The sequence below is a fragment of the Amblyraja radiata genome, chromosome 1 (genome assembly GCF_010909765.2).
Source record: "Amblyraja radiata isolate CabotCenter1 chromosome 1, sAmbRad1.1.pri, whole genome shotgun sequence".
Lineage (NCBI taxonomy): Eukaryota > Metazoa > Chordata > Chondrichthyes > Rajiformes > Rajidae > Amblyraja > Amblyraja radiata.
In genome coordinates, this window is record NC_045956.1 from 50,916,457 (window position 1) to 50,933,498 (window position 17,042).

The window sequence follows — 17,042 nt, forward strand, 5'->3', positions numbered from 1 at the left end:
AATTCTCTGCCACAGAAGGTAGTTGAGGCCAGTTCATTGGCTATATTTAAGAGGGAGTTAGATGTGGCCCTTGTGGCTAAAGGGATCAGGGGGTATGGAGAGAAGGCAGGGATGGGATACTAAGTTGGATGATCAGCCATGATCATATCGAATGGCGGTGCAGGCTCGAAGGGCCGAATGGCCTACTCCTGCACTTAATTTCTATGTTTCTATGTTTCTATGTCTTGGGACAAGAGCTGGAAATAGAGCCTGAAGAAGTATCCCGACCTGAACCATCACCCGTCCTTATCCTCCAGAGATGCTGCCTGACCCATGGAGTTACTCTCGCACTCTGTGTCTATCTCTGGAAATAGTGCGGGTTGGTGTGGCAGGATGATGATTGAATTCATTGAGAAGGACCACAACTTGGGATAAAGCTTCACTGCTCTGCAAGAATTTATTTGTACAAAAGTACGAAGTGAATTTACAGAAAACTCTGCCTTAAGTGTCGACTAGGACAGGAGGACACATTATTGGCAACAATGCTCTGCAAGATCTCGCAACCCTTCCTCCCAGATAGTTGCCCTGTGGTGTGGCAGAGGAGACCCAACATTGAGGAGTGATTGGTAACACAAGTCTATACCCTGTATGGTCACTGCTGGCCTTGTGGATGACAATCGGCATAATCGAGTAGTGGAAAACAGCTTGTCTTAGTTCTCTGTTTCCCCACATTGGAGCTTGGGTATTTCCACTTCTAACCTCTTTTTAAAATTGGCCAACACTGAGACTTCCTTAGCTGTTGTCAACTATGAATTATGCATAATAATCTACAATATTTTGGAGATTTTAATATTACCTCTCTAATGGCCTTGCAGGGTATGGCAATAGCTCCATGTATTTTGCATTCTGAACTAGATATGATTATTGGATACTAACTAACGATTCACATAAGGGACATTTGGCTCCATTGAATATCCAGTTTTGTGCTGTCTTGTAATTTCTAGGATCTAATTGCATTATTCACCAACCGTCTCTAATAAACCTTCTCTCGATAATTGCAGTGTAGCAAATGGATAATGAAAGCTGTCCAAAAGCTGCTGTTATATTGCACACCACGCAACTGGTAGGTGATTGAAGCATGAGGCATCACAGGCAATTGCCTCTTTAATGATGGTCTGTCGAAGGGCTCTTCCAATCTGTGCGTTTGCCAACAATTCACTGGCAGTCTCGCCTAACGAGAGTCTTTCTGCACGAGCTCAGCTTTTTTTCATCTGTCGATTTGGAGCCTTCAAATGTAAATATGTGCATTTTGGAAGCGTCCTGTTGGACCGGTGATGAATGCAGTTTTTATATACATTCCTAATACCGATGATGCGTGTGACTGCAGAAGGAGAGATGCAGAATGTATTTACCTGCTCCCGACTGCTGTTGCAGAGTATGGGCTATATTATGGAGTTTAAACAGCAGTGTCTCAGTGATTCATGGGTGGTTTGTGTAATCTCGGGAGCTTTATCGCAGATGAAATGGAAGTTGAATGAAAGAATTTTGCATTGACATGGTTCCCCTTGAGATCCAGAAATGGTATTTCACAGCCGACAAAGTGCTTTTGAAGACAGGAGGAACTGCAGGTTGACGAATCTTAAGCGAAACAGAATGCTGGAGGAACTCAGCAGGTCGGGCAGCATCTTTGGAGGGAATGGCAGGTGATATTTCGGATTGGGACCCTCCTTCAGATTGATTGTAGTCGGGAGTGAAAGCTGGAATAGAGAGGTGGGGGTGGGACAAAGCCTGGCAATTGATAATTGAAATGGGTCTGGGAGGGGTGGGGGTAGGGGTTGGAGTGGCAGATGGGTGGAGTATGTGACAAAGGCTAGAGATGAAAAAGAAATGAAAGGGCACCAGATAAGAAGAGAAGAGTGAAATATAAAGCTGGAGGGAGAGCTATAGATGTGTAGGAAGGAACTGCAGAGGCCAGTTTACACCAAAGTTAGACACAAACTGCTGGAGTAACCTGGTGGCAGCATCTCTGGTGAGAAGGAATGGGTGATGTTTGAATGGGTCACCGGAGATGCTGCCTAACCCGCTGAGTTACTCCTGCACTTTGTGTCTATCTTCAGAGAGTTATAGATGAAAAGGCGCAGAGGGAGGAGAAAGAGGTGGGACAAAAAGGGAATGAGGGACATGGGATGAGCATGCGAAAGTGGAAAGGGACAGGGTGATTGGGATGCGATGGGAAAGATGGGTACGCTCGGGGGTGGGGAAGGACACAGGAAAGAGGGGGGGTGGGAGGAGGATATTATTTAAATTGGAGAATTCAATGTTCATACCATTGGTTTGTAAGCTCTCCAAATGGAATATGAGGTGCTGTCACGCCAGTTTGCGCCTGGCCTCTAGTCTGGCAACACAGGGAGCCAAGGACAGAAAGGTTAGTGTGGGGAAGGGAGATAAAATAGTTTGCAACCAGAGAATTCTTTACGTGCAGAGATGTTTTCAATGTTTGCAATTCCAGAAGTTGCTATTGATGTTCCCTGACCCTCCACCGTGCTTGGCTTTCCCCATACAGGTGAACTGATGAGAACTTTAGGTACATATACAGCTCCACCACCGATTGTCTAACAACTGGTGGACCGGCACCTCCTTTAATGCAGACAAAATTACGAGGGTACAGTTGGAATTCTCCCCCACACCACCCAAAGTCCCCCCAAAAATGTGCCGCCTAGGCCAGGTGAGATGGGCGATCTCGACCTCATTGGGAATGCCGCGAGAGATTGGCAAGTTGAATTTGTCCTAGCGGCGGGGTCTCTGGTACTCCGGCTCAGCTAGTACTGACGGTTCCGTTCCCATAGCTGACGTCCATGGCTGGACTTCGAATCGGCGGGTTGAATTTGCCCCCTGCGGCAGGCTCTCTGGAACTCTGACCCGGCCAAAGCTGGTGCATCTGTTCCCATAGCTGACCTCCAAGGCCAACATTGGGGCCAGTATCTCAGTCCCGCTCCAATGGCCGAGGACTATTGTGCTAGTACTGTTAGAATCCTCCCGGAGGCCGTGACTGTTGTGGGTCCAGCAAAATGGATAATCCGGCAAGATTCTGGAACCTAGGGTGCCGGGAAGGAGATTGAGCACCTCGTAACCTGGTATCAAGACACAAGCTTTCTCTCCATGTCAGCAAGGCAAAGGAGATTGTGATTGACTTCAGGAAGCAAAGCGGCACACACACCGTGGAATACATTGATGGTGCCAAAGTAGAGATGGTTGAAAGTCTCAAGTTTCTAGAAGTAAATATCACCAGCCATATCGAAGCAATGGCCAAGAAAGCATACCAATGTCTCTACTTCCTTAGAAGGCTTAGGAAGTTCGGCATGTCGCCTGCAACTCTCCCCAACCTCTGCAGATGCATTGTAGAAAGTGGGATGTATCACAGCATGGTTTGGGAACAGCTCCGTCCAAGAGCACAAGAAATTGCAGACAATAGTGGACGCTGCCTCAGACCATCACGCAAACCGACTTCCCTTCCATTGACTCCATGTACGCTTCACACTGCCTCAGCAAGGACACCAGCATGATCAACGACCAGTCTCACCCCAGACACTCATTCTTATCCCTCTCCCATCAGGCAAGTGGTATGGAAATCAACACCTGAAAATCACCTTCCAATATATAAACGACTCCTTGGGTTCGTGTCCACCCACAGACACCAAGTCTAACAATCCTGGTTAAAGTACTTAAGAAGGAACTGCAGATGCTGGAAAATCGAAGGTACACAAAAATGCTGGAGAAATTCAGCGAGTGCAGCAGCATCTATAGAGCGAAGGAAATAGGCGACGTTTCGGGCCGAAACCCTTTTCCCTTCTTAAAGTACTGTTAACTAGAACCTAAATATCTTAGCAGAAAATCGTTGGCGGATCTGTACTGTATACTTTATAAACACTGACTGCTGGGAAAGCATTTTAATCCTTTTAGCATTAAACAGCTCCTGGGTAGTAACACCATGTGCTGTCTTTCTCCAATATTGATTTGGCTTCCTTTTAGAGAGCTTTATTGTGCTAAAGCCAATGCTGTCAGATTTTCAATTGAAAAGGCTATGCATTTATATTACACAAATGTATGTTATAGCCTTACTGCACAGGTCTGGGATTTGCAGACAGTTTTCTTTATTACCTATTTCACAAAAGCATCTATGTCCAAGACGGGAAGCAACTGAATTTCCTTCACGTCCATCTCTTGAGTTGAAAGCCCTTTATCTTTGACTCCTGTCTGATTTGTGCAACACTCCTTTGATTATATCTTCTCCGCAGGGATTTGTGCTGCAGCCTGCCAGCAATGATTCAGTTTGATCTATAATTTCGCCCAAGGACATTTATTTGAGTGAAGATTAAATTGAAATACAACAGTTGAAACCATCTGACTTGCCTACCTTTCCTTAATCCAATGGTTTTATTGGATTTGGAGGTTAACCATTTGGGGGAAAGCAACCTCCGAGACCTTTACTTCAATGTATGTTGCCTGTAATCTGCACTTCTGCACAGCAACGGGTTTTTATTAATCAAACTGCAACAAAAGTAATAAATTGGACACTTGACCTATAACGGTTTTACTGTGGGTGGTCTGGATGAGATGATAATCCTCCATTTAGATTCCTCTGGCTTTGTTCGACACAGGCAGTGAATAAAACAATGAACTAGCTGGAAGGCGAAGCTGATATCAGAGCCAGAGTTCCAGAGGTTTGAACAGTTGCCCAGAAATCTATCCCTGGTCAGTACCACCATACAAGTCATATTGTAACTGCATGGGCGACAATAGTGAACCAAGGGATGTATTTCTGAGCAAGGATTCCAAATGCAGACATGGTCACTACTGCTCGATTGATGGCAGAAAGTAGACGTTGGGTGGAAACAGCAGGATTTCAAGCATGAAAGAGAGGACTAGGCCCCATTTTTGTCCATTCAGTGGTTACCCACTCGGGGAGATCCTGGCTGACTGTCAAGTTCATTGTGTTGGTGGAATTGGTGGAAGAAGTCATAGGAGGTAGCAATAAGAGCGATACAGTGTGGAAACAGGCCCTTTGGCTCGACTTGCCCACACCGACCAACATGTCCCATCTACACTACTCCCACCTGCCTGCGTTTGGCCCATATGCCTCTAAACCTATCCTATCCATGTACGTGTCTTTCCTTAAATTGCCATGGGAAGGGGAGTTAAAATTTAGTTTAGTTTAGAGATACAGTGCGGAAACAGGCCCTTCGGCCCACCGAGTCCACACGGACCAGCGATCCATGCACACTAGGGACATTTTTAACACTTATACCAATCCAATTAACCTACAAACCTGTTGTCTTTGGCGTGTTGGAGGAAAGAGAAGATCTCTGAAAAAACCCACGCAGTCACAGGGAGAAAGTACAAACTCCATTCAGACAGCACCCGAAGCTGGGATCGAACCCTGGTTTCTGGCGCTGTGAATGCTGTAAGGCAGCAACTCTACCACTATGCCACGGTGCCACCCCTAAATAGACACAAATTGTTTAGTTAAGAGATACAGTGTGTAATTAGGCCCTTCAGCCCACTGAGTCGGTACCAACCAATGATCACCTGTACACTAGTTCTATCCTACACACTAGGGACAATTTGCAGTAGCCAATTAGCCTACAAACCTGCACATCTTTGGAATGTGGGAGGAAACTGGAGCATCTGGAATAAACCCACATGTTCACAGGGAGAACGTACAAATTCTGTACAGACCGTGTCAGGATTGAACCTGGGTCTCTGGTAAGACCCTGAGCCACTGTGCCGCGGGATTGAGGTTGAAACATTTTCTACCATTCCCATACTGACCTTTCTGTCCTGGGCTTCCTCCACTGTTGGAGTGAGGCCACATGCAAATTGGAGGAACAGGACCTTTGTTTCCATATCTGATGATCGTTTGCAAATTGAAGTATGGGTATGGTGGGCGTTTGATGGAGACAGGAAATCCCTTGAGTTATCCGTGGAGCCAGATTCTCAGGGCAAGGGATTGAAGAGATGGGATGGGACGATCTGTGAAGGTATTGGGGAGTTTTTAAGTGGGGCATTAAATTAGCAGCAAAAATGCAGCCGTCAAGCCCAATGGCCAAAATGTCAATTAAAAAAAAAAAAAAAAATGGTCATTGCATTTGTTGCACCTGGTGATCTTTTATGGAATTACTCCTTTTCTCTGACTCAATGGAGCTGCAGATGCTGGATTCTGTGACAAACAAACATGGAGAATGTTCCTTCCATTTGCTCTCCTTTTTTTAGGCCATTTCCTCCCCTGTTTGGGTGTTTTAAGCACTCAATTAAATCTCTGCTCAATCAATCGAAATGCCTAACAATGTCGTAGAGTACAGGTTGACTTCATAAGTGTATGCCTCCTCGCATATAAATGAAAACTAGTGTCATAGCATGCTTCCAGTAGAGGAGAACATGTCTAAAATGTTTCTGTAGGCAATTCTGACCTATTACTGCCTACGCGACTGAAATCCACACAATGAAATCCAGACGATTCACTTGGTGACCCAAGAGAATACAATTGTTGGAATCTTGAGCAAAAAACAATCTGTTAAGGGCCTGTCCCACGGGCATGCGACCTCCATGCGGCAAGCGCGACCTAAAGGGCTGGTCCCACCCGCATGCGCCTGCATGCGGCAAGCGTGACCTATCGTGGTCGCTTGCGCCTCGCGGGGCTGGTCACACTTCGATCAGCGGAGCCGTATGGAGTTGTGCGGAGCTGGTCCTGACATCGCGCGGGGCTCCGAAAAACTGACCGTGTTTAAAAATTCCACGCGGCAACGGCCTGCCGGCCCGCAGCCGCCTCGATGCCGTGTCACTCACTCGGCCTCCGTGCGGCTACCGCTTCTGGTTTGGTCGCGATTGCCGCATGCCGTACGGCTCAAGCGACCACATTAGGTCGCGATTGCCGCATGCCGTACGGCTCAAGCGACCACATTAGGTCGCGCTTGCCACATGCAGGCGTATGCTGGTGGGACCGGCCCTTTAGGTCGTGCTTGCCGCATGCAGGTCGCATGCCCGTGGGACAGGCCCTTTAGGGGAACTCAGCAGGACTGGCAGTATCTATGGAGGGAAATGGACAGACAACACTTTGGGTCAGAACTCTTCTGTCTGAAGAATGTCCATGTCCCTCCACAGATGCTGCCTGATCTGCTGAAGATCTTGCAAAAAATAAGGAACTGCAGATGCTGGTTTACACATAAGGGCACAAAGTGCTGGAGTACTTCAGTGGGTCTGATAGCCTTCTTTGGCGAACATGAACAGGCAGCGTTCTGGTTCAGGACCCTTCTTCAGACTCTGGACTCTGATGAAGGGTGCTGACTCAACGTCACCTATCCGTGTTCTCCAGTGATGCTATCAGACCTGCTGATTTACTCCAGCACTTTGTGTCCTTCTGCTGAGCATCTTGATATAGTGCAAGGTTGCATTTTCTGAAGGATCACAACAGTCTAGGTTAAAGAGTGAATTTGAGGCCAAATTAGCACTTTGAAGTGTGATGACTTTTGTAATACTGGAAACCTTGGAAAGCATTTACACACATAATATTATTAAATCGAAACAAGATAATTAACAGATTATTTTTGATTTTGCTCCTCCTTGCCATCCTACTTAGAATGGAAAATAGACCTTGACATTACATCTCGAATGTTATTATTGCACTGTTGATGTCTCGATCGTAATCATGTAAGGTCTTTCCGTTGACTGATTGAGCATGCAACAAAAGCTTTTCACTGTACCTTGGCACACAAACTAAACTGGTCTCTGAAGGATGGCACCCTCCACAGTGCAGGGCACCCAGGTGTGGCTCTGGGGGCTTGGTCTGGATGTTTGTACTTGACCTTTGGAGTAACCTCAGATCATTGACTGAGATGAGAGGTGATGCCAACTGAGTCACACCTGCCTTTATATCTTGGGCTCTCAAATCCAAGGCTTTATGGAACGTACGCTATGTGTAATGTTACACCATAACTGCCCGCTCTGCAGTTTTCATTCCCACCACCACCATGGGAGCAGCTTATTTGCACTGGAATGCTGTTCCTAATGCTTTTCACTGCCCCCATGGTCCACTATGTGATTTCCTGGTACTTTCCAGCATTGGAATTGAGGGTATGAATTATTAGGCTGCAATTTTCTTGCAAATTAAATTTGTTTCCAAACTGTTACAAATTTTTCATTTTTACCAATTAATAACAAACCTGATATGAGCAATTTATTCTGAGGGTGATTTTTTTACTTGTTGTCCTTGAAACTAATTTGGCTTCTAATGTGATTCAAATCTAATTAGTCCTGAATGAGGACCTGACACTTCTATTACCTCAGACCAACCGGGAACAGCCACCCTAATCAGCCTTTCCATCCACTTTGTCAAACATTCATCATCTGTGCAGTAGTTTTGACATACAGGCTCACAGCCCAGGCTACTGAAGTTGGGCCTCTACTCGCTGGTGCTTAGAGGGGATCTCATTGAAACTTACAGAATAATGAAATGCATAGATAGAGTTGATGTGGAAAGGATATTTCCACTGGTGGGAGAATCTAGGACCAGAACCTCAAAATTAAATGGCTCTCTTTTAGAAAGGAGGTGAGGAGGAACTTCTTTGGTCAGATGGTAGTTAGAGAGTAATGGGCCTGTCAAGTTGCCGGCGTCGCCTGAAAAACTGGCAACTGGAAAGGTGACTGTCAGTGTGGAACACACACACACCACACCACACACACCACACCACACACTCGGACCAGGGCAAGCGGGGGAGCGCTGTCTGAAATTCACATGGTGCAAAGCCAAGGTGATACAGGAAGGTTGAACGCGATGAACAGGAAGGTCGGCGCTGTAATTAAGACGGCTAGCACAGTGTACGGTAAGTCCTTTAAAAGAGGAGGCGGGGGGAGAAGGAGTGGAGAAGACTTTTAAGAAGCCGGACAACTTTTAAATAAGCCAGAGATACACAGCTGTGAAGTTTGGCGGGCATTTCGCATTACCGGTCGGTTATCCTTCATTCTGAAAACTCCTGCTTATGTTTTTTTTTCCCAATGAGCCAAATGAAAATGCCCAGTCAGCAAAGGCGATTAATTAAAATTACCTACGACTACTTCGACTACCCATAACTACATGGCGATCCCACTACAACTTCACCTACGGCTACAGGATTATCGATTATCTCCAGGGCGACCAATTTTTGGTCGCAGAAAAATGTTCAACATGAGGCCGTGACTAGTTCCCAGAATGCGGGAACTCCTCGCGACCATCAAGGAGACTCCCCAGAGACCACCAGCGAATATGTGGCGACCATCTGGCGATCATGTGGCGAGCGCAGAGTCTCCTGCATTTGCCTAAAAGGTCGCCTAAGTGGGACAGCCCCAAGAGCTAAATTAGATTTAGATCTTGGGGCTAACGTAATCAAGGGATATAGGGAGAAAGCAGGAACGGGGTACTGATTTTGGATGATCAGCCATGATCATGTTAAATGGCGGTCCTGCCTCAAGTGGCCTACTCCTGCTATTTTCTATGTTTCTAGTTAATCTGTGGAACTCATTGCCACAGAGGGCTGTGGAGGCCAAGAGTGGATATTTTTAAGGTGGAGAAAGGCAAATTCTTGATTAGAACGGGTGTCAAAAGTTATGGGGAGAAGGCAGGAAAATGGGATTAGGAGGCAGAGATTGGCCATGGCCTAATTATACTCCGAAAACTTGTGAACTTGTGAGTGAAGCTGTCATGCAGAATGGTTTCAAATCGCATAGTCGTATTTCAAAAATAAAATCCAATTTATTGATTTTTACTTTAAAGGAGTTTGCAACAAGATTCTCTGTTTGTGATGTGGATAACATTGTACCTTAATTGGTGCATGTGACAATAAGTGTGTACTTGAACTTGATTACAGGAAGAGGTGACCATTTCAGTTCATTCCACTATTGGTTCAGGTCACAGGTAATGTATCCTTTCATAAATTCGTAAGTCATAGGAGCAGCATTAGGCCATTCAGCCCATCATATCTACTCCACCATTCAATCATGGCTGATCTATTTTTCCCTCTAAACCCCATTCTCCTGCCTTCTCCCCATAACCGTTGACACGCTTGCCAACCAAGAACGATGGATCTTAATCACTTGGCACCTTAACTTAATTTGCTTCCATAATACCCAGGTCAAATGATGTTTTCAATCAATGAACCTCCTTCCTCTACCCCACATTCAACACCCTTTTGGGGAAGTGGCACAATGATGCAGTTTCAGTGCCAGATACCTGATCTCAGGGATGCTATCTGTGCGGAGTTTGCAAGTTCTGCCTGTGACTGCATGGGTTTTCTCCGAGTGCTCTGGTTTCCTCTCACATCCCAATGACGTGAGGGTTTGTGGATGATTTGGCTGCCGTAAATTTTCCTGAGTGTATTGGGGGTGGATGCGAAAGTGGGATAACATCAACTGGCTTGAACGAGTGATTGATGGTCAGTGCGGGCTGAAGGGCCTGTTTCCATGCTGTATCTAAGAGTAAACTGAACATAAACTAAACATAAACTGAATTTAAGAGCAAATTCCACATTTCCACTGCCCCCTTGTGAAGATTTGCTTCCTGACATCAGTCCTGACTGGCTGAATAATAATTCTGAGATTTGGCCTCATTGTTTTGGACTTCTTCAGCTGGTGAAATGGAATTGTATGTCAAGAGGTGATTCAGCGTCTTGTTCTGTGGCGGAGTATTTCATTTTGTAGTAGTCCCAACTCCTTGCTCTATCTTCATATCCCTGCATTTAATTTCTCCAAGTTTTGTATCTTTGTGAATCTACATTTGCTATCCCAACCGGCAGTATATTCCAAATTCTCGCTACGATATAAGTATCTGGGCAAGTACTTGAATCTATGGACAAAGTACTTGTATATGAGGTAAGTACAGATGGGTTTAAGAAGGAATTGCAGATGCTGGAAAATCGAAGGTACACAAAAATGCTGGAGAAACTCAGCGGGTGCAGCAGCATCTATGGAGCGAAGGAAATAGGCAGCGTTTCAGGCCGAAACCGTTCGGGTACTTGATGGTTGACATAGTACATAGTGGGTCAAAAGGCTTGCTTCTGTACTCTTTGACTCTGTATCAAAATATGCTGGTAGAGCTACTGCCTCACAATGCTGGGGACCCAGGTTTGATCCTAACATTGAGTGCTGTCTTTGTGGTGTTTCCATGTTCTCCCTGTGACTACATGGGTTTCCTATGGTTGCTCCGGTTTCCTCCAGCATCCCAAAGATGTGTAGGTTAATTGGGCGCTTTAAATTGCCCCAAGTGTATAGGGAGTGAATGAGAAAGTTGGATAACATGGAATTAGTGTGAACTGGTGATTTGTGGTCAGTGTGGTCTCAATGGGCCCAAAGAGCCCGATTACACGCTGTATCTTTCAAACGATCAATCATCGCCTTGTTTTTTTTTTGCCAATTTCTCCAATTTCTCCGAGTCTCTTTCTTGTTTATCAATCCTTCAGTCTTTGAAATGTTTTCCCTCCTTTACTATTTCTCTACCTTCATAATTTTCAACGTTTCCTTCAAATACTTTCCTGACCTTGTGAGCTCTTGTCAGCATCCCACCTGTGCATGTGATCCCTCTTAAAGAGATTGCTGTTCATCGCAACCATTGTGAGCACCGTAGCTGAATTTGTCTCTGTAGGGGGTGCTGTGTCATATGGTCATAAGGAATAGGAGTGGAATTAGGCCATTCGGCCCATCAAGTCTACTGTGCCATTCAATCATGGCTGATCTATCTCTCCCTCCTAACCCCATTCTCCGACCTTCTCCCCATAACCCCTGACACCTGTACTAATCAAGAATATTGATCTGGCATTGTTGACCTGCTGTTGTTCCTGCAGGCATCTACCGCACGGAGAAGGACAAAGGAACGTTGTATGAGCTGACGTTCAAAGGAGACCGAGCCCATGAGTTCAAACGTCTCGCTTTGTTTCGCCCCTTTGGCCCACTCATGAACGTTAAGATGGAAAAGGTGGACACGGCCAACATGCTGATTAATATCATTGTACCACTGGCAAAGAGAGCTGATACATTCCGGCAATTCATGCATAATTTCAGGTAAATGATTTAATTCCTTTTTATTTTTACCAATTTGTAATGATTTTTCAAAACATGCAAATTGTTTTCCCATCTTTGTCTTGGATGAAATTCAACTCATTGGCTAATGGTGATTTTTCTACTTCCCAGAGTGAGAATGTTAGAATTAGGAGCAGGAGTGAATAGCAGGAATCTACTTCAATAGTAAATCCCATATCATGGCTGATGTGATCCATGCCCTTAATTCAATTTTCCTTGCCTAATTTTCATGATTTCTCTTGAGCTTAAAATCTACCTCTGCCTTGAATATACTTGACAACTCAGCACCACAGATCTCTGTGCTGTTATATTATAGTTGCTACCTTGTTAACAATTCCATCATACTTGTAATGGTAGGATTTATCATCTACTTCATAGTCGTAAAAACAGCATGGAAACAGGCCCTTTGACCCAACTCGCCCATGCCAACCAAGATGCCCCATTTGCCCACAACTGGCCCATATCCCTCTAAACTTTTCCTATCCAAGTATCTGCCCAAGTGTTTTTTAAAAGTTATTAATGAACCTGACTCGACTCCCTCTGGCAGCTCATTCCATATACCCACCACCCTCCGTGAATAAAGTAGATGAAATGAAATCTTGGCACATTTTGACTTGCATCATGGGCTCTGTTTTGGTTTTGACCTAGCCTGCAGATAAAAGAACAATTATTCAAAGGTACTGTTTAGTTTATTGTCACGTGTACTGAGGTAAAGTGAAAAGGTTTTGTTGTGTGTTATCCAGTCAAAGAAAAGACTATACATGAATAAAGTGTACAGACAAAGATGAGTGTGGACTTGGTCTACCATATCACTAACACAGACAAAGGAAGATCTATTCTTTCCCCACTGGTCGATCCAGAAAACCTCACGGGGTCATACTTGAGGTAGCTTGATGCTTACATGTTGTTGAAGGAAGGCTCATTCTTTCTCAAGTTCAAGTGTTCAAGTGAATTTATTGTCATGTGTCCCTGATAGGCCAATGAAATTCTTGCTTTGCTTCAGCACACAGAACATAGTAGGCATTTACTACAAAACAGATCAGTTTGTCCACATACCGTAATATAAATATATACACACATGAATAAATAAACTGATAAAGTGCAAATAACAGATAATGGGTTATTAATGATCAGAGTTTTGTCCGAGCCAGGTTTAATAGTCTGATGGCTGTGGGGAAGTAGCTATTCTAAGTTCATATCATTTAGAGATACAGTGCAGTAACTGGCCCTTCGGCCCACCGAATCCACACCATCCAGCTCTGCATCAATCTCTGCACCCGAACACTATCCTACACACGCACTAGGGACAATTTACAATTATACCAAGCCACTTAACCTACAAACCTGCACGTCTTTGGAGTGTGTAAGGAAACCGGAGATCCCGGAGAAAACCCACGCAGGTCATGGGGAGAATGTACAAACTCCATACGGGCAAGCACCCATAATCAGGATCGATCCCGGGACCCCGGCACTGCAAGGCAGCAACTCTACCGCTGTTCCACTATGTTGTAGGGATAAATGTCTATAATACTGCACAAAATCTCTTTCTTGGTGCATTATTAGTTGTGGAAGCTTGCTGTATGCTAACTGGCTGTCTTGCTAGCTGCTTTACAATAACATGTCTTAATTGACTGGGAAAAGCATATGGATGTGTTGAGGTTGTGAAAAGGATTAGGTAAGTACAAGTTTTTCCTTTAGCACCAGCTTTGCTCTACTTCTGTTGTTAGGAGTTTGTTGAGAGGACATGACACATCAGTAGAAGTATAGAACAGTACCTTTCGAGTTTAAAGATACAGCATGTAAACAGGCCTTTCAAGGCCACCAACTCACAATTGATCACCCATTCACACTAGTTATCCCATGACACACCAGGGGCAATTTACAGAGGCCAATTAACCTACAAACCCACATGTCTTTGTGATGTGGGAGGAAACCGGTACACCTGGAGGAAACCCACGCAGAACGTGCAAACCCAACATGGTTAGCACCCGAGGTCAGGATCAAAGCCAAGTCTCTGGCGCTGTAAGGCAGTAGCTCTACCAGCTGTACACCACTGTACATTGTATTCTTTTGTATTGTATTCAAATGTATTGTCATTGTCTCAGTTAGAGACAACGAAATGAATTTCCCTTACAGGCTTGATATTTAAAAAAATCCAAGTCTGTACATTTAGTTGGCAAGAAAATGACCCACCTCGGGAAAGAGAAAGTTGGCCCGAAGACAAACTGCCAGCGTTCTGTTCACTTAGTAAAGGGAGCAACTAGGCAAAATAAATCTTGAGAAATTGTGTTGTGGGATAGACAAACAATGAGCAAAATCTGCCTAAGGTTGAATCTGTCAGGACCAGGGAAGGTTGAAGCTGTGCATGGTATACACAGTAGTATCCATCCTCAATAGCAAGATCATCCACTGTTTCCACCCATCTGAGATATGCCTCAAATCCAATGGAAAAACTGGAAATATTCTATATTAAGTAGAATCTGAAGAGAAAGAAAGAAAAGTTTCGCTGTTTGGTTGACCCGAGACACTAATTTGGTTTCTCTCACCATAGATCCTGCTTAACCTGTTGAGTATTTGCATTATTACCTGTTCCCTCTCAGACGTTCAGCATTTTGCTTTTATGTCATGATTTTAAATACTGGTTCTCGTCACGATCCAGAATCTCCTTAATGGAGTAAATGGAGATGTTGATCTGAAGAAAATGTCTTAATTCATAAATCTTCCAAAAACCTCAAGATCGTGCGCAGCCCAGTCGAAAATTAACTAAACTGAACTGAACTTTTAGGAAGAGTGGAATGTATTGGAACTGGGAGAAATGGTGGTCTAGCAATTTTAATAAGTTGCACAGGGATTAGAAATTCAAGTCCGATCAGAACAAATATAAAGCAGACCTGGTGGTCTGACCATGAAATGATGGCAAGTGTTATATTGTTTAAAAACATGAGTCATGTCCAAATACTGATTCAGCAATCAGCTGGGAGAACAGATGCAATGTTGTTTCATAAGCCTCGGCTTACATTGCAGGCGTTCTGGACTCCATCTGCTTCCTGACGCCTGTACCATTGTATGCTTTTGGACGCACTGCTTGCTTCCATTGATTTCCTTCTGTTTCCTATCTTCTGCATCCAATATGCTTGGTGGGGGAACTTGTCACTTCGAAAAGAAAGCAAACCCAGCCTCTTGATCATTCTCTACGGGTCAACTGGTAGAGTTGCTGTTTCACAGCACCAGAGACCTGACCTTGGGTGTTGTCCATGTGGAGGTTGCATGATCTCCCTGTGACCCAGTGTGTTTCCTCTGGGTTTTCCGGTTTCCTCCTACATCCCAAAGACTTGTGGGTTTGTAGGTTAAATGGCCTCTAAAATTGCCCCCAAGTGTGTTGAGAGTAGCTGAGAAAGTGGGATATCATAGTGTGAATGGGTGGATTGACGGTCGGCGTGTGGGCCGAAAGATCTGCTTCTGTACTGCGTGTTTCTCTAAATTATAAAAAATTTGACCCTCGTAACATTATAGACAAGACCTGTAATTATTGTTGTTCCTTGGTGAAGATGGTCCACTTACTGAAATGCTGCTGTTCAAGATTTTTCATGCCAATATAGTACAACTGATTTTAGTTCAGAGATTACTGCATGGAGACAGGCCCTTTGGCCCACTGAGTCCATGCAGACCAAACAACATTCCGTACAGTTCCATCCTACACTCTAGGAAGTATTTACAGAGGCCAATTAACCTACAAACCCGCGCATCTTTGGAATGTGGGAGGAAAACGGAGCACTGGAGAAAACCCACGTGGTCACAGGGAGAACATGCCAACTCCGTACAGACCACACCCGTAGTCAGGATCGAACCTGGGTGTCTAGCACTGTAATGCAGCAACTCTACCGCTGTGCCGCCCAAAACTGCTACCTGCTGTAATCTGCTAGGCAATAAAAAGTCAATCTCATTGAGTCGCATTGGCCAGGCTACATCAAAGCAGTGGATATTTTCCCTTCAAGATATGACAACCTGAGAGTTATCAGTCATGCTCGCTGATAATGCATCGGCTGATGCTTAAACTCCTGTTTTGGATCAATTTCTTGACTTGCAGCCTCTACTTTTTTCAGGATCTTGCATGCCTTGGTGAGATCACCACTTATTTTTTTTCCAGTCGGTACAAGTCAATCTTCTGAGGAGATCCCTGGAGCCAATTTCTTGAATCAAGGCAGCACCAACTCCAAGACAAGTGCATCCTCATTTGATTGTGAAGATCAAATGCACACCGTAATCCAAGAGTAGTCTGGTCAAAGCTCCATACGGATGTGACCTTAAGTCCCTTGTTAGGGTGATCATAAATAAGGGTGCACTTTAATAAAATATGGAGATTCATGCATGTGATATACCACCATATATGGAGTGAGAAGCAGAGCTGGTGTTTCAAGTCCATGCCCTTTCAAGGGTGGCACAGTGACTCACAGGGCCAGAGGCCTGGCTTTGGTCCTGTGCTTGGGTGCTGTCTGTGTGGAGTTTGCACCTTCGCCCGGTTACCTCCAGGTCTCCATCCACATCCCAAATATGTGCAAATTTTGATGTTGATTGGCCTCTGTAAATTGTAAGTTTTGAGAGTGAATGGAAAAAGTGAGACTACATATTCATATTGTTGTAGTTTTGCCTTCACGCTGGTATCTGACTTTGTTTTGCACTGTATGTGTGTGCTAGCATGAAACTGTGTGACTTGTAAGACTAATCTATTGATCTCTGCCAAGATTTACTCGACATTTTCTGCTACGAGTCAAAATTTACTTTTCATTGAAACTTTCCAGGATCACACTGACATCTAAAGCAAAGTTAATCTTTTAAGTGAAAAAAAAACACGTTGCAGGTGCTGGAAATTTGAAATGAAAACAGGAATTGCTGGAAACACTCGGCAGCAGTCATGGAAAGAGAAAGATCATAAGTGATAGGAGTAGAATTTGGGCCATTTTGGC

At 44.6% G+C, this 17,042-nt stretch overlaps 1 protein-coding gene across 2 annotated transcripts in view; it reads left to right on the forward strand.

Annotated features, from left to right (window-relative positions):
* Positions 1 to 17,042, forward strand: part of csgalnact1 (chondroitin sulfate N-acetylgalactosaminyltransferase 1) — a 197,173-nt gene that overhangs the window by 127,540 nt on the left and 52,591 nt on the right. For both annotated transcript variants that reach the window (XM_033021790.1, XM_033021799.1), the window contains exon 3: positions 11,844 to 12,060. In XM_033021790.1, the coding sequence (XP_032877681.1) occupies positions 11,844 to 12,060 (217 nt within the window). The remainder of the gene's footprint in view (positions 1 to 11,843; positions 12,061 to 17,042) is intronic.